Source organism: Sitophilus oryzae, unplaced genomic scaffold (genome assembly GCF_002938485.1).
Source record: "Sitophilus oryzae breed Bouriz unplaced genomic scaffold, Soryzae_2.0 scaffold_111_pilon_pilon, whole genome shotgun sequence".
NCBI classification, from domain to species: Eukaryota; Metazoa; Arthropoda; class Insecta; order Coleoptera; family Curculionidae; genus Sitophilus; species Sitophilus oryzae.
In genome coordinates this window covers 7,977,300-7,994,916 of record NW_022145749.1, presented here as the reverse complement: position 1 = coordinate 7,994,916, position 17,617 = coordinate 7,977,300, and the positions used below count along the sequence as shown (strand labels likewise).

Genomic DNA, 17,617 nt, shown 5'->3' with positions numbered 1-17,617 from the left:
CTAGAGCGGAAAAACATCAATATTTCCAGTGTTACCGATCTTGCGGTAATATTACGTAATATTATCAAAATTACCGGTAATACCCTTTATCCTTTACATCACTAATAATACACATTTAGGTGATATATTATTTTTATTCCATAATATTCATACGAAAAACTGGACCATAATCAGGGGCGCAACTAGACATATACTTTTAGGGGGGCTCAAGTCTTTTGGGGGGCTTAGGTCACTATAAGATAAGATTCATGTGAGGTTAAAACCAATTTTATACGACACGCACCGGCCATCTGGGGGGGCTAAGCCCCCCCTGCCCCACCCTTAGTTGCGCCTCTAACCATAATAAATATTCTATATACAACAGTAATATAAAAAATATAACCAATATAAAAAATTATGATTCGATTCTTTATTCGATTTAACCTTCAGCTGGTTGTGGTTGTAAGGGCTGAGGTTGAGCTCGCAACTCCGCTTGAACCTGAGGTTGCTCCGCTTCCTGTTCTGGATGAGCGGAATTATATTCCAAAGACCTGGCGATTGCCGCTGGAACCTCTGGAGCGACAGGGATGTCGGCGCTCTGGGGTTGGTAGCCGTTCTCGTCCGCGATGTAGGTCAGTTGGTGCGGATTGCCTTCATCGTCTATCCAAGAAGCGGATCCCTGGAGGACGATGGCTACTTCTTGCTCGATCTGGAAAAATTTAAAATACTTGTTAATTTCTTTTTTTACGTATTATTGCGTTTTTTTAAATATAATTTTCAACCCAATCACATCAATTTGTATTAAACAACGAAGTATATACAAGGTGGTCCGAACTGTATTCCGGAAACTTCGGCAGCATATTCTGCAGATAAAAATAAGTAAAAAAGTTGGTATAAATGTATGTCCTAAAATGCTTAGTTTCGGAGATACAGGGTGTAGAAGTTTGGCATATTTATTTCAATTTTTTCAAAATAATTTTTGAAGTAACGTCAATATTTGGATAAAAATTAGTGTCTGGGAGTTTTTTGACATGAGAAATTTGATTTTGATGTCAATATGAGTCCTACTAGTAGAAGGCGCCACCTACATATTCTTTAACTGGTTTGAAGAGTAATAACTTTTCGTCCGTACCTGTATAAAACTACTGAGTAAAAAATATACATTTACGACGTTTTTTACGTAAAAAAGGTATATTGGTAAAAATCGCTACGAATAGTGGTTTTCGAGATATTTGGAATCGAAATAATCCATACCTGTCATCATTGACATAAATTGAACATGTTGACTAACTAGTTATTAGACTGAAATCATAAATATGAAATGTTTTTGTGCCAAAAGTTCAACAGAAACTGTTTCATCATCATTTTTTTGCAGAAAAATTTATGATTAATTTAAAAAAAATAAAGATTTCCCCAATTTATTATTTCATTGAAATAACCATCTACTTAATTAAGTGTTTATTTTTCGTCAATAATGACATGTATTGACTAGGGCTGCACCCAGTACCGAGTAGTTCGGTGCTCAGCCAGAATTTTAACCGAGTAATATGTACTCGGTGCTCGGCCTTACTCTAAGTAGGAGTAAAGTATAGTAATAGAAACAATCCATTTATGTATGTCCAAAACAGATAGAAATGAGACTACAAGTGGCAAAAAATAAAATAAACAAAATGTTATTCATTTATAACTTTCATTAATGTATTTTAGCAAAGTAATAATAATAAGTATAAGTAATAACACAAACACAGTGAAATAATAATTTAAAACTTATAATCTAAAAGAGGTCAGCACTGTCGCTCATTTTAATATAACTTTAAAGGGTATTATTAATTGTTTGAATTATTTTTTACTTTTAAATTAGTTACACATATAAGTTTTGCTTAAAACAAAATCAACGTCGTCACCGCACCTTAAAAGAATCAATTCAGAATCCAGCACATTAGAAATATCAGTTTGCATGGTGAACCACAGAATAAAACAATATCTCCATAAGTAAAACAAACCAGGTCGTTGGTTTGTAGTCGGGAAATCCCAGCCGCTCGCCAATCATAGGCAAAACAAACAAGATCATTGGTTTAAGGCCGGGGAATTCCGGGAATTTTAACTAGCTTTCTTTAATGTTAAATTATATATTTATATTTATATCATGTATAAAATATAATATAATTATGTTATGGTGTATAGTATAATTAGTATATATTGATAAAGGTCGCATAACTGGTTAAGACTATTATAAACCCGACAATTCCACTACTCGGCAGCCGAGTAGTAGGTACTCGGCCATTACCTTTAGCCGAGTACTCGGTACTCGGTCAAGTTAAAAAACAGGGCTCGTTACAGCCCTAGTATTGACTATTTCCATTCTAAATATCTTGAGAACGGTTGCTCCTAGCGATTTTTACAGAGATATTTTTGACGTAAAAACTCACAGAGATATATATTTTTTTCCTCAGTAGTTTTATACAGGTACGGACAAAAAGGTATTACGCTTCAAAACAGTTAAAACACATGTAGGTGGCGCTCTCTACTAGTAGGGGTCATTTTGACATCAAAATCAAATTTCTCATATCAAAAAACTCCTAGACACCAATTTTGATCCAAATATTAACGTTACTTCAGAAATTATTTGGGAAAATCGAAATAAAAATGAAACTTCTACACCCTGTATCTCTGAAACTATGCATTTTAGGACATGCATTTCTACGAACTTTTTTACTTATTTTTATCTGCAGAATATGCTGCCGAAGTTTCCGGAATACAGTTCGGACAACCCATCTCATTTTATATGCAAAATTACATGGAAAATGTCATCAAAGTTCTTTTCGAAGCCAACTGGACGCCGTTTTTTTCGATCACACAGTACATAAATATTAACTGCTAAAACAAAACCAATGGTTTTGTAATCTTTAGCAACAATGTAACATGTAAAACTAATAAGAAGAGAAAACATTAACACTAACGACAAAGAAAATCAGTAAATATTTTACATCATAATAATTAACATTCGGATTTGAACAGTCATAAATTAATATTTTAATGTACAGGGTGATGGCAATTTTGATGCCTAACATTGGTATCTTTAAAACTATGAGAGATAAGAAAACAAAAAAATCTTTTTTTTTTAATATATTCACACATCTCTGATCCGTAATTTTCCCACAAAAAGTAAAATTCCGACATTACTAAGGAGTATTAGATTTATTCTATAATACTCATAGAATTTGATTTCATCAATTAATTCCTTAAAACGAGTACTAAATTTTTCTTCATTTTCTCTCTTCATCAAAGCTACCTGATTTCTCATTCTTATAAAAGAGAATTCGACTAAGAAGGAACCAGCAGTAGTAGAGTTCAAGATAGGAATGTATCCACCCTGTATACAAACAAATTAAATAGAGTCGTCCTCAATAATGGATATGTATATGCATATGCGAATTAATGAAAAGTATTGCGTTATTTCAGTTTTAAATTATTCAAGGTATTTACGAAGATGACACAATTGTGGTTTATTATCTGCGGAAGGTTAGCCAGTTTTGGACATCAAGCAAGCGACTTGAAAAAAGGTTGTATAAACAAACCAATAGATAATAAAATATTACGAAAAACTATCGTACATATGAAGAAAAATGCAATATAATCGAAAAAAACGGCGTCAGCGAGTGCTATGAAATGAAGATCACTGTCATTAATTTTATATGAAAAATATTATATGAGGATGTTCATTTCCAAGCCAACTGGACGCCGTTTGTTGGTATATTATAAGAAAAAAATATCGAAATTAGTGGAATAAATAATTAATGGTTGCAATTACACTCTATACTTTTTAGTTTACGATCATTCACAATGTCTAAAAAATACAGTTAAAATTAATAGAATATTCTAGCAACAGCATTCGGTAGTCTCTTGTATCCATTAGGGTTTTCGGAACCGGAGTTGTTTATCGCAACCGGGAAGTTCGGTACCGCACCTCTTAGGAACCGGGATTTACCGGTTATACCGGTACTTTCGGTACTGACTAATTTTTGTTCAATGGTGGAGCAGTTCATGAATCAGAAAGCTGGTTTTCTAGATTGAGGTTTTCCAGGGACAGTTTTCCAAAGCAGTGGCGTAGCATGGAGGGGGCGGTCCACCCCGGGCGGCGACGCTACCAAGTGCCTGTGGGGCGACAAAAGATTGTTACAAAGGTGGCGGACGGATTCTGTAGGGGCGGCAAATCTCTGTCCTAGTGGCTCTCCGCCCCGGGCGCCCTTAACCCACGCTACGCCACTGTTCCAAAGTAAAACCGATAAAAAATTGAGATTCTTAATGAAAATAATGTCAAATTATTATAAGCAATCAGTCAAAACCACATGAACCAAATATCTATTAAAATGTAACTAATACATTGAACAACATTATACTAAATAATAAAATAACATATACCGGGTGCGTCTCAAAAATATCTCACCCCTATAACTTTTTTATTTTCTTAGATAAAAAACGAGATTTATGTTAGTAGGCAGGGTTGGCATGATTTAAATCATGATTTAAATCGTGATGTAAATCAAGTGATTTTTTTTTAATTTTAATCATGTGATTTAAATCAAAATAAATAGTTTTATTGAAACTTTATTATAAATCAAAAAATAACTGTAAAAGTTATAAAAATATGTCCTAGAAAACTATAAAAAATATTTCTATAAAAGATATAACAGATAATAAATCGAAAAGTAATATAAGTACATGTTATAAAACTATATAAAAATATCTATTCATCGATTTAAATGTTGGACCGATTTTTGAAGTAATTTCGTGTGAATCCATTAGACCGCTGTTTAGGTGACAAAAATTCGCTATTCGAATACATATCATTTGCAGTCTAGTGCAGAACTAGGTTCTTCTGATATAGAGACTATATCTTCATTCCCGAGAATCTATAATCGTTGTCAGGAAATATATTGTTTTATTTTTTTTTGTAACGGTTGTATTTTTCCAAATTCTTACCGACATTTTGATCTGCAGTAAGTATTTTACAGTTTGACATTAGATGATACTAATTTCATTCTCGACTTAAGACTATTTCCGAACAATAGTGTATTGTTTTATTAGGAGTAAAAATTATACTTTTTTGATGATGCTGTCCCTTTGAAATACCATCGTAAAGCTATTTCGACGTTACCAGGAAGCACAAAAAGTACGTTTTTACTCCTAATAGAACATGCATTAACTATTTTTTGGAAACATGACAAATCATTTTTTAATCAATTTCAAATATTTCAAATAATATAAACAGTAATCGAGCAACAATTTGTACACTCGTTGAAATTGACACTTAATATCAGTTTAATAATATATTTTAGTACTTTTGTGCTGAGGCGTTACAGTGCTTTAGTTTTATACCTAAGCGTTAAAATGACAAAAATTAATACTTTTGAGAAGTTTGAAAAATAATCCTTTTCATCTGAAGCGAGTGACTTTTTTGAGAAATATATTGGTGACCAATGTGGAAAAATAACAAACGCACCCTACAATTATTAATGTTATCGATATCGGGCAGAATTATAAAGATTTAGCCATTTAGGATAGGACTTTAATTGGAAATAAGTCCTAGTCATTTGGAAATCCGATTTAAATATTGTTTTTAATTAAAATCAAACAAATCTGATTTAAAAAAAAATATGATTTTTTTAAAAATCTGAAATTAAAACAACTCTCGGGCACGTCATCAATGACACCATGCGTCGTCTTATGGAGTTTGCTGGTGGTCGTATTATGATGTGCAACCAAAGTTATTTTAATTTCCCATAAATTAGAATTAATTGACGTGTTCAATTTTGTTGTTGGTCACTTCCTGTTTCACCGGAAATGTTTACAACTTTTGATTTTTAAATGGCACCCTCGGTCCTTCTACTTTATTCAATAGAAAATTACTTTCTGAATAGAATAACATATCATATGTCAACTTTTGACCTTTTCGCATATGGTTTATTTGGAATTGTAACATGCGGTTCATAACGAAAATTTGACTCGAAATAACCGTGTGTATTATCCAGGCCAATTATTACCAAATTATTTATACAGGGTGGGTCTCAAAAGTGGCTCACCCCTTAGCTAAAAAAAAACGTGATTTGGTATGTTAATGGCACAAATTAGGATTAATTGACGTATTCAATTATTATTTTTGGTCACTTCCTGTTTCAGCGGAAATGACTACAACTTTTAATTTTTAAATGGCACCCTCCGTAATTTTTTACTTTATTCAATAGAAAATGACACTCTAAATAGAGTGACATTTCAAATGTCAACTTTTGATATTTTCTCATATGGTTTATTTGAAATTGTAACATGCGGTTAACGACAATTTGACTCGAAATACCAAGTATGTGGTACCAAATTATTATTAAGGTAAAAAATACATTTTTTCAAATATTTATGCTAATGAGCCACCCTCGTTCCACTTGAAAAAATTGAGATATGAGTAAAAATACAATTTGGACATTTTTTAACTTGCCAAGACAAAACATGAAACACATTAGACAATCAAATCTATTTTTCCAATGCTCCTTAATAAAAAATTACTGTTTTAACACAACCATGGCACTCTAGATTGAAATTTAAAATATATTTTTTTAAAGCAAAAATGTCAAAAGTTGATGTATGATATGTCATTCTACTCAGAGTGTCATTTTCTATCGAATAAAGTAAAAAAATACCGACAGTGCCATTTAAAAATCAAAAGTTGTAATCATTTTCGGTGAAACAGGAAGCGACCAAAAACAACTGATCACGTCAATCAATCCTAATTTATGTAATTTATACTAACATACAATCTCGTTTTTTTTATCTGAAAAAATAAAAAAGTTATAGGGCTGAGCCACTTTTGAGACGCACCCGGTATACTTAAATAAGCAATAAGGTTCAACAATATAATTTACAACTGACTTGTTTCGGCTGGCCATTTTGCTCTTGTTTAGTACCATCCTCGGTTTCAAACGACCACCTAAATGTCCCGTCAGGTTGAATATCATTCTCTTGAGATATGATTCTCACATGTTGTCGATCAACCGAATCAGAAACCACGATACTAAATGATATTATAATCAACAAACTTTTGACTAGATTCATTTCACTGGAAAATACATACACTTTTCTAATAATAACGTTCGAGATACTTACTTCTGTTTAAAGAAACAGACAATTCTTATATAAGGTTCTAAACTCATTAACAAAAACATTAAAATAGACAAATATCGTGATAATATATTGGCCAGGGTATATTTAGTGCTTCTTGACTTATAACTTACTCAAGAGGACATTAATTATAATTATTTTGCAATGGCAGTCAGTCATATTTAATGGTAACTATGTTTTTAATCATATGAAGTGAACATAATGTTGTATATTTTAATTAATTTTTCGTATTTTACTTTTGTCATGAGTTTTTAAACTTGAGTCAATGATATAATCAGTAGCGGCTCGTCAGGGCCTACCTAAATTTATTTTGCTATTCATTTTACAATTAGTTTCGTTTAGACGTAGTACTAAATCGATAAGGACATTGTGTCAGAACCGAGGGGTGTCTCACTATTGGAATTACATGTACATTTTCTTGGCAGTCGCTGGCAGTCATTGGCAGTCTTATGGCAGTCGCCTATAATAATTACATGGCAGTCATAGGCAGTCTTCTTCATAGTCACTGGCAGTCGCTTAGCAGTGGAAGAATATTTTGGCAGTACGTGTACATTTTTTGCCCGAGTGAGACACCCCTCGGTCACAACTTACACACATGGCCAAAATTATTGCATAAAATATCGTTTCAAAATATACGGAAAGGAATTTAAAAAATCTTTTTTTATACATAGCTTTGATAATCTGTAATAAACATTTTTTTGTTAAAATAGGTATGGTAAACAATGTTTATCGTTCAGACCCAATATTATTACAAATTCTTGCACATTTCGATTTGTGGTCTCTTGGGTTTCAGAAGAAATTTGACCATTGTTTTGGCCTTAAAATACCTAGAAACATTATTTCACATTTTAATAGAGTCAGAATTGTAACACTGTCTCAACAGGGCTACCGGCAAGTTGCAATAGCTGAAATTGTAGGAGTTAGCCAAAGCGATGTTTTGCGAATATTAAAAAAATTCGGGGAGACAAACTAGGTTACAAACCGGCCTGGGAAGAGGTAGAAAGAGAGTTACTACTGCTGTGCAAGACCGTCAAATATCCCTAATTGCACGACCCAATCCCCTGCTTTCTAGTACTGCTATTAAAAATGAGTTAGCTCGCCCTAAAGGAGTAAATGTTTCAAGAAAGACCATAACAAGAAGACTCCATGACAGAGGATTACATTTAAGGAGGCCTTTACGTGTTTCGAAGCTTAATTTACAACACAAAATTACGCGACTACAATGGGCTGAGGAGATGAGAGCAAATGATTTCGTCATGTTTAGTGATGAAACAAGAATAGGCCTAGTGTCAGACTCGCGACGAACTTTGGAGCATCTGGAAGACGAGCACGCTTGAATACAGCTCACCCCGTGTCCCGTTTCAATAGGGAAGCATTATGGTATGGGCAGGTATAATGCACGGAGCTCGAACTCCTCTTGTTTTTATTGATGGCACAATTACAGGCGCCTCATATCTTAGAGACGTTTTAGTGCGTCCATTTCGAGGGGCAGTGGGGGATGAATTTGTTTACATGGACGATAATGCTCCTCCCCATCGCACTTTAGCGGTTTACGAATTTTGTGAGGAAGAGGGTCTAAGGGAATCCAGATATGAATGTAATCGAGCATGCTTGAGACATGCTAAAACGCCATATTGCCAAAAGGAATGATCCCCCCTTTACCTTAAATGAATTGAAAATTGCTGCCCGCGAAACACGGAAAGCCATTCCTCAACATCTTCTGGATAACTTAATTGAGAGCATGCCACGTAGTCTCACAGCTTGCATTGAAGCTCGAGGAGGCAATACAGACTATTAGTTGTGAAAAATAATTAAAATTGTTTTCGATATTTTCTGTTTAAAATGAATTTTTTTGTTGATTTTCACTCACTCTGAAATAAAATTATAATAACAGCCTAGTTGCACGTAGATTTTTAATTTTATATTAGTTAGTCGTATAGTAAGCCAATATGTCCAAAAATATAAAAAGAATCATATTAGGTCAAAAATTAAATAAAAATATCGTTATATGCAATAATTTTGGCCGTGTGTGTAAATTAATTAATAGTGACATTATTGCGAATTCTATTACTTTATTATGTTTAGTTTTAAATTTGTTTTAAGACATTCTACATTCTACAACTTCATCAAATAATAACTGATAAGTTCCTATTGTAAACCATTTTCCAACTAAATACTAATTTGAGATTCTGTTTGGAGTGTCAACTAATACAAACCTGTTTAGGCTGTCCACTTTGTTCTTGTTTAACACCATCTCCTGTTTCAAAGGACCATTTGAAGGTACCGTCCGGTTGAATGTCGCTCTCTTGGGCTACGATAGGCACGGGTTCATTTTCAACGGGTGCCGAAAGAACCAAACTTGCCGCACAAACAAAAACGACAACAGAAATTTTGACAGCTTGCATTGTGTAGGATGGAGTAAAAATCACACTTAATACTGACAAATGCATGTCGCCGAAGTTCTTATATATGAGACACTTTGTTTTTTCTCTTTATGTAAGCGACTAGGAGTATGTTGACAAAGATGTGTTAATTAAACAAATATGACCAAGGATCAGCTATGGCACCGATAGCCGGTAGTTTCTTTAGTTCAGTTTTCGAATGAAGTAACAAAGAGTATATACAAGATGAAAATATTATTTTGTTGGACCTCTATGGTTAGGAGTTAGAATATTATGGGGTTGGACCTCAACTTTTGGACCTTAATGGTATAAGCAGCAAAAAACAAATGTTTGGATTTATTTGCCTTTTTCTGCAATACATTTGCCAAATATTCAAGAGCATCAGATTTTTACATTTACTCCAGATATCGTGCATAAGATATATAGAATGTTTAGGAGAAGGGGGTTAATCACCACGACCTTACTATTACTGGATCTATTGTGTGTTCCCCTTTCTTGAGTTATAACGAGTTATAACTCATCATACAGTGTCAGGGCTTTAACAAAAGCCAATATCTGTGATGGCTCCACAGAGACCAGCTCTCAATCCTCACACACATAAACCGTACCAGAGTTCATGGCACGAACGGTCGTCGTCTCAGTACACTCAATGATAAGGTGTTCTGGGATTTCCCCATTTTCCCCACAGAATCTGCATTCGCCATTGTTGTTTCTCAGCTTCAGCCTACTGAAGTGTTCGTTGAGGAGACAGTGTCCTGTTAGAAACCCAGAAACCTCGTAACAATCCGAAGATGCATAAGATATAATTTCCGGTTTAATATATAAATCAATACCAACATAATCATGACCAAAATCTTATAGATGAAATTTAGATTGGTTTAACAAGCAGAAAATAAATTTGAAATCAAAGTTTTGTCAAGATTTAGCCAGACCTTCCACAGGCTACGTTTAAAACGAACTTACTGTTTTGTTGAGTAACGTATAAAGTAAAAAAAATAATTCTGGTACCTACTTTGACATTTTTTAGCCCCACCCGAAATCAAAACGTAGCTACACCCATGTAAGGACATTAATAAAAAAATTAAAACAAAATATAATCTGCAGGTAGGTACTAATATATAAAATCCTTAAGTGACTGACATACTGATTAATGACGATCCTGCTCAAACCACTCAACGTAAGAAGCTCAATTTTGGCATACAGGTTGATTCTAGGGTGTAGAGGTTCGATAAGAAGGGATTTTTCGAAATTCCAATTCCAAGAGGGTGAAACCACCCCTCAAATATTACAATATTTTTTATTTAAAAAATGGTCAAGTTTCCGAAAAAACACTTAAACACATATATTTTATTTTGTTTTTTTACATATTTTAAGATTTTTAAAAATGTATACAGGGTGTTTCGAAAAATCTGGCCATTAATTAATCACGATCCTGCTTAAAGCGCTTGACGTAAAAAGCTGATTTTTGGAAAACAGATTGACTTTAAGGGGTAGAGGTTCGATAAGAAGGGATTTTTCGAAACTCGAATTCTAAGGGGGTGAAACTATCCCTCAAATATTAAAATATCTTTTATTTAAAAACCGGTGATTTTTTCTGAAAAACTATTTTTATTTTGTTGTTTTACATATTTTAAGATTTTTTATAAATTTATACAGTATACAGGGTGTTTTAAAATATGCCCATTGAGTAATCACGATTCTGCTTAAACTGCTTGACATTTAAAGCTGATTTTTGGTAAACGAATTGACTGTGGGGTGTAGAGGTTCGATAAGGAGCGGTTTCTCGAATCTCAAATTCCAAGAGGGTGAAAACGCCTCTCAAATATTACAATATTTGTTATTTAAAAAACGGTTAGTCTTGCGGGAAAACGCTTGGACAAGCATAATTTATTTGGTTTTTTTACATTTTTTGAATTTTTTTAAAAAATTATACAGGGTGTTCCAAAAAGTTGGGTAATTTCTTAACCATGATTCTGCTTAAACTGCTTGACGTGAAAAGCTTATTTTTGGCAAACGGATTTTTCGAAAGTCAAATTCCAACGAGATGAAACTACGCCTCAAATATTACCAAGTTATATAATAATATCGCCATATTGTTTTTTCTCATGCTGACATAAATGTGAGAAAATTTTATCCAGTTTGTATATTAATGGAAATTCTTGCTTTGCTTTATCATCACCATTACAAATGATTAATTCGACGCGAACAAAGTCGCTGGTACACGCTAGTTTTTTTATAAATTAAAAGAAAATTATTTTATTGACAAAATGACGAAGGAACTTTTTACATGAAGTAAATGATATTACCATATTACTCTTATATTACTGAAAACTGAAAAATACAAAGATATATATAAGAAAAGATATTATATCTATTCTTATCAAGTTTACACTTGATAACAGCCAGTGATCCAATGCAAGCTGTCAAAATTTCTGTTCAATAGGAGTCCGAAATTCTTTTAGCTTCATAACATTATTGATTTATTATTACGTCTAAGGACCATATTCAGATAAGTAATTTAGACGTCCAAAATAGTGCTAATTAAGTTGTTAAATATTATGTAATTTTTTACACGGAAAAGATGTCATGTTACACGAACTTATTCTAAATATCATTTTAAATAAATATTTACAATAAATAATTTTACAACAAAGTCTTCTCGGAGACACTTCATTATGTAAGGAGAAAAACATAGACTCTTTTATATTGGTAAAGTTATTATTATTCTTTGGTAGTCTATTATTTCTTGACTGTTAACAATTATTGTACTTGGCAAATTAGAAAATATAACTATTAATTACTAATAATTAATAAAACTTACTCACTGAAAAATAAAGTTAATATTTTTTTTATATTTAGATCCCGTTTAGACCAAAATTACTAATGAGAAGTACTATACTATGACTGAAACGGGATATCAAAAAAATTAAACATTTATGGTCACATTTTTTGTATTACACTGTTAAACAATTATTTTACGTCATATTATTAAGTACTTAAATTAGCTGCGGTAACTGATGATATTATCAATAGATTATTGTTTATCTCTGGTGCCTACCTTAGCCTACATAAAATTCACTATACTAACAATTCTTGATAATATGGCGAAGGAACATTTTAAATAATTGTAAAAGTAGGACAAATATTAAGAGTATGATATTCATAAACATAGAAAATAAAATTAATTATTAATAAACACTGATTTATCACAATACAAACACTCTTTTGAACTCTGAATGTCCGTAATTTTTTTTTGATAATCTATAGGCAGAAGAATTTTTGTCTCTACAGATTTAGTTTTCTACTGATGATGGTCTTATCACAGTTATATAGTTAGCGAAACGTGGCGTTCAGAGTTTAAAGTCAAATATTTGCTGCATTGCATATAAGTCCAAAATAGCCCAGTTATTTTACTTTGAAAATTAAAAAAAATATATTTTTTGCTTAAATAATGGGAACTACTGGATTTTTTCCGTGTTTTGGTTCCTCTAAACACCTAAAATGAAAAATTTTAAAATTTTCCACTTTTTTTTTCGAAAAATACAAATTTTTCAACAATTTTTTTCACGAAAAAAAACTCATAGTTAACATATAATATAATATAATATTCTACAGCAAAGTTTAAGCGCTTGTAACACATTTAATTGTGGGCTAATGTAATTATTACGTGTATTTAAAAGATTCATCATGAAGAAAACATCGATATTTACGATGCATCGTTAATTATCAATTAATCCAACTCATACGAGAACAAAAAGATGAAGAGTTTAATATTTATTCGTTACTTTCACTTTTTATAAAAGCGACATCACAAATATCGCAGGTTATTTAATATACAGGGCATAAATGAATAAGCGCGGAAAAAATCAGTGGCTAATTCCCTTTTTAAAGAAAAAATTTTCGGACTGTTTTTTCAAGTGAAACTTTTTTACGCGTAATGGGAGTCAAAATTGAGGCCGTGACACACGCGACGCGAGAGGAAAAGTGGTAACGATCTTGGAGCGTCATAGCTCGGTCCCAATGTGAGCTAGGGGGCTTAAACTCGGAATGTAGATGGGGCTCGAAGAACCCCATCTTTTCATGATATTGTTGCAGACCCGTGTGGACTCGACCTAAACTAACTATATGTCCCGCCCTCAGATGACCTTAACATCGCATTAAAGAATAGACACCGTAATAATTCATTCGAACGTTCCAGAAAAATCGAGTTCCACTGGAATGGAGTAGTACATACGAGAACATTCATAACCTTCTCTATGCACCTAATGATCTATGGATTGTTCGAGAAACTCTTTAGCTGTGAGTATAAAATCCGACGGCTGGGGCCTGAAGAGGACAGAAATAAATAAACGAGTACAGTTGTCGCGCTAAATTCAAAAATAAATTGACGGGGTACGTCACTGTGACAGTTAGTTTTGACGTCAAAAGTTGATGTCGTCTGATCGTGACCAAATTTGATGGGTAGACTATATGAGCGACGGTGCACACGGTCCCACACTGCAAAGTTGGATACGACGTTTCGTTTACATCGTCATCAGTGTGGGACTAACGATTTGATATTGAAGAAAAATGTGGGTAGATTTTAGATTTTGGCATAATTGGGAACGAGCTACAGGATGACGCCCTCGACGTTTCGAACCGTTGCCTCTAATTGGACGAAATCATCAGGATTTTTCTTAACTATGGATCGATTGAAACCAAACTCGTGGATAGGCACGTGGATAGACGTATCCGAATGGAGTCAACAAATATGCGCACATAGTGCATACAATTTTTTTTAATTTGTTATTTCCCAAAAAAATTATTAACTTATTTGAGGCAAAATAAAAGCATAATATTAATTAGACTTTTTCACAGTTACAGTTTCATAGTCTATGTTACATTCTGAAAACGAAGTAGGAAGCACCTATTTAACAACTTTGTTACAAATTATTATCTGATCAATTACCTGTCAACATTTATAGGGACCGTATTAATAATATCATCATCATTTTCTTCTTATTCAACTATTTCCAATTATGGTGTAGCTTCCCCCACATAAGATACTCTCTTTGTACCGTATGATCGAATAAAAACGGCGTCAGCGATGGCTATGAAATGAAGATCGTTGTTGTGCATTGTTGCATATGCGGACCCAAGTAATTCCTGTTAATTTCCAAATATCATGGTCCCATCTCAGGTTTGGTCTTCTTCTAGGTTTCTTAATTCCTCGTAATAAATCGGCATCCAGTTGGTTGGGAAGTGACGAACGATGACATTCCCCATTTAATTTTCCATGCAAAAAAATTACTCAAAATCATTGATGGTTTATTGCAATGTTTTTAGTTTTTCGGAGACATAAAACATTGCAATCAAAAAAAACATTTAAAAATCAAAAATCATTAGATGTTCATAATTTAGCGAGCTGGAGAATTTAGTCGATGATAATTTTGGCGAGGTCAATCTCGAGGCGAATCATTTTCTAAAAAAAATTTGTCAAAAATTAGCAGTAATTATAGAAAGATTAAAAAAGTATAGAACGTTTCCAGACACACAAATCTATCTCCAAAAAATTATTTTTCTCGAATTTTACTACACCATTTATCAATCAATCATTTTTGCTCAATTTAAAAATAAATTACGTCCTTCTGAAGACCAACTGGCAGTAAGCGCCATTAAAAAATAAAGAAAAGTTCAAGTATATTACGTCTAGGGCTTGACCTCCCCAAAATTATCAGCGATCGTCATTCTCCGGCCGTCTTTGACGCCGTTTTTTTTTTCAATCGTATCGTATAAAACGCAAGAAATAATGTAAGGCCACACCTTTCTTAAATAATATTGTTATGGTGACACAATAAGTTTGGCGAATGAAATTCTAAATTGTCATCGAGTTGTAATCGAAAATTTCCAAATATCAGCATTATCGTTTACTAACTTTTACCCGATTTAAATAAATTTGAATATTAATAATCGAAAAGAAAGCTGGATATCCCGATCTGCAGCAACAAGAATCTATTTGCATAATCCACAATAAGAGTACATTGACCAGCAGAAGCAAGTAATGATCGGAATTGACATAATACAAAATATGACATTTACTACATGGGTTTGTGTACAAAAGTGTAGGTTATTTCTATAGAGAGAGCCTAATAAGCTTATAAAACAATACATTTTTAATTTCTAGCCTTGTTGTTGTCAAAGGTCAAAATGACATTATTAGCAAATTTTTGAAATTAATTAATTGAATTTGAATTGAAATTAATTGTTAGTAAATGACGTCTAGAGATTGACAACGTCAATTATCACTGATTGTCATTCCCCAGCCGTCTTTGACGCCGTTTTTATTCAATCCATACGGTACATATTCCATAGTACAATATATTATACAATATTGCAAAAGAATTATTAATATATTTTTTGATGTCCACAATATTAGTTCTAATTAAATAATTTTTAGTTTTAGAATAATAAAACTTATTTTAAGAAATATGTATACAATACTTTTAGGTAGGTAGCAAAAAGAGTTGTGAAATGACAAAAACATGTGTTTAAAAAGATGTCAAATAACTCAAGATATCTAATTCGTTACAGAAGAACTTTTCTTGAGAAACCTTTTATGACACATTAAGAAATGTCTATAGTAGGCGCGAACATCTTTAAACAGTACTATTACAAGAAACAAGAATACATGTGTCTATACATATTTGTACAGGGTGTCCTATTTTCGTGTTTTTATGGGGTTTCTCGTTTATGAGTAGAGATACAAAGATACAGATTTCACATCAATGTACTAGGTCTTTTTATGAAACTAAAGACACTACACACAGATTTGTCCTAGCCCTCTCAGTTCCTGAAATACAAGGCAAAATCGAAAACGTTGCATTTTTCGACCACCTTTGTGTCTCGGTTAACTTATAACTTATCTAAACTGGGAAAACTGTGTCCTACAGATTTTTTTCACGTAGAAACCAGCACCGTAACTAGTTTTTCGCTGGGAACTATCATTTTTAAAATGCGACTCAATTTTCTTTTTATTGGGACGCCCTGTATATTATTTCTTTATTTTATTTACATTTTTAAGAGTTTTCTAAACATATAATATAATTTAACTTTTTAACATAAATAAACCTAGTTTAGAAGAGTATTATTATTTTATTTTATTTAATTTAACTAGAAAAATTTGCGTTTCATCATGTTATCTGGATAAAATGCACTAAAAACGAACTTATGCTGCTGTTATTGATATTTTGATGCACTTGTACAATAACTTCACACGCAGAAACTACATAGCGTGTTAAAAAATTTAACGTTGTATAAATTATTCGATTATTTTGATTACCCAATTTAAAGCGACCTATGTTAAAAAGTTAAATAATGCATTAATGCATTCATTTTTTACCTTGCTTATGAAAATAAGTCAAAGAACATTATATTTTTCGAACGCTCTCATAATAAGGCATGTGAAATATAAATATAAATATATACAACGCAAATAAAAAAGAATATACAGGGTATTCGCTACTTAAAAATAAGGACAGTGATGTGAAAACCACATCTTTGTACCTCTGCTCATAAGCGAGAAACCCTGTAAAACACTCGAAACTGAGACACCCTGTACATATAAGACGACTGATTTGATGGCATATAAAAAATGTATAGTTCATATACAGGGTGAAAAAATAGTGTATCTAACTTTAGTGGGTGATTCTCCAGATTGTACGGGAATAAAAATAGTTCTTATGAACATATGCCCTAAAATGCTTCCCGAAGAAGTTACAGCCCTCAAAAGGTTAAATAAAAATAATACATTTTGCTTATTTTTAAGAACGTTAGTAAATCGTTTTTCCTGAAATTTGGTATTCTTACACACATTTTAATACCAAAGCGAATGGCGATTTACTTTGACAGTACTTTTTAAGGTAAAGAACTGATCTCAGCATTGGCGTAACTACAGGGGTACCCGGGGCCCCCAGGTACTGCTGGGCACCCCCCAGAGAAATCCTGAATTATGACTCTTGGCTACGTATTAATTTTTATTTGCTTGTGATGCAGTAAAAATGACGTTTTCTAGTTTTGTCTAGTTAATA

General features: G+C 32.7%; 2 protein-coding genes across 3 annotated transcripts in view; one reads left to right on the top strand and one right to left on the bottom strand.

Annotated features, from left to right (window-relative positions):
- The window catches only part of LOC115883426, a 50,822-nt gene that overhangs the window by 8,593 nt on the left and 24,612 nt on the right, over nt 1-17,617 (top strand). The gene's annotated exons all lie outside the window — the stretch shown is intronic.
- Nucleotides 115-9,597, bottom strand: LOC115885094 (larval cuticle protein 65Ag1-like). 2 transcript variants are annotated; one of them, XM_030903882.1, is made up of 2 exons: nt 9,366-9,597; nt 115-688 (listed from the first exon to the last, which is right to left on the bottom strand). In XM_030903882.1, exons 1-2 carry the CDS (start codon nt 9,552-9,554, stop codon nt 419-421), a joined length of 459 nt encoding a protein of 152 aa, XP_030759742.1. In that variant the 5' UTR covers nt 9,555-9,597; the 3' UTR covers nt 115-418. The 2 variants fall into 2 exon arrangements, with proteins under 2 accessions (XP_030759742.1, XP_030759750.1); XM_030903890.1 differs by lacking the exon at nt 9,366-9,597 and adding an exon at nt 6,901-7,137.

Bases quoted from the DNA above. Each gene is read 5' to 3' on its own strand.
- LOC115885094 (XM_030903882.1), bottom strand. From the start codon at position 9,554: ATGCAAGCTGTCAAAATTTCTGTTGTCGTTTTTGTTTGTGCGGCAAGT. The intron at 689-9,365 runs GTTTGTATTAGT...AAATTTTTCCAG, and splicing joins AAAGTGGACAGCCTAAACAG to ATCGAGCAAGAAGTAGCCAT.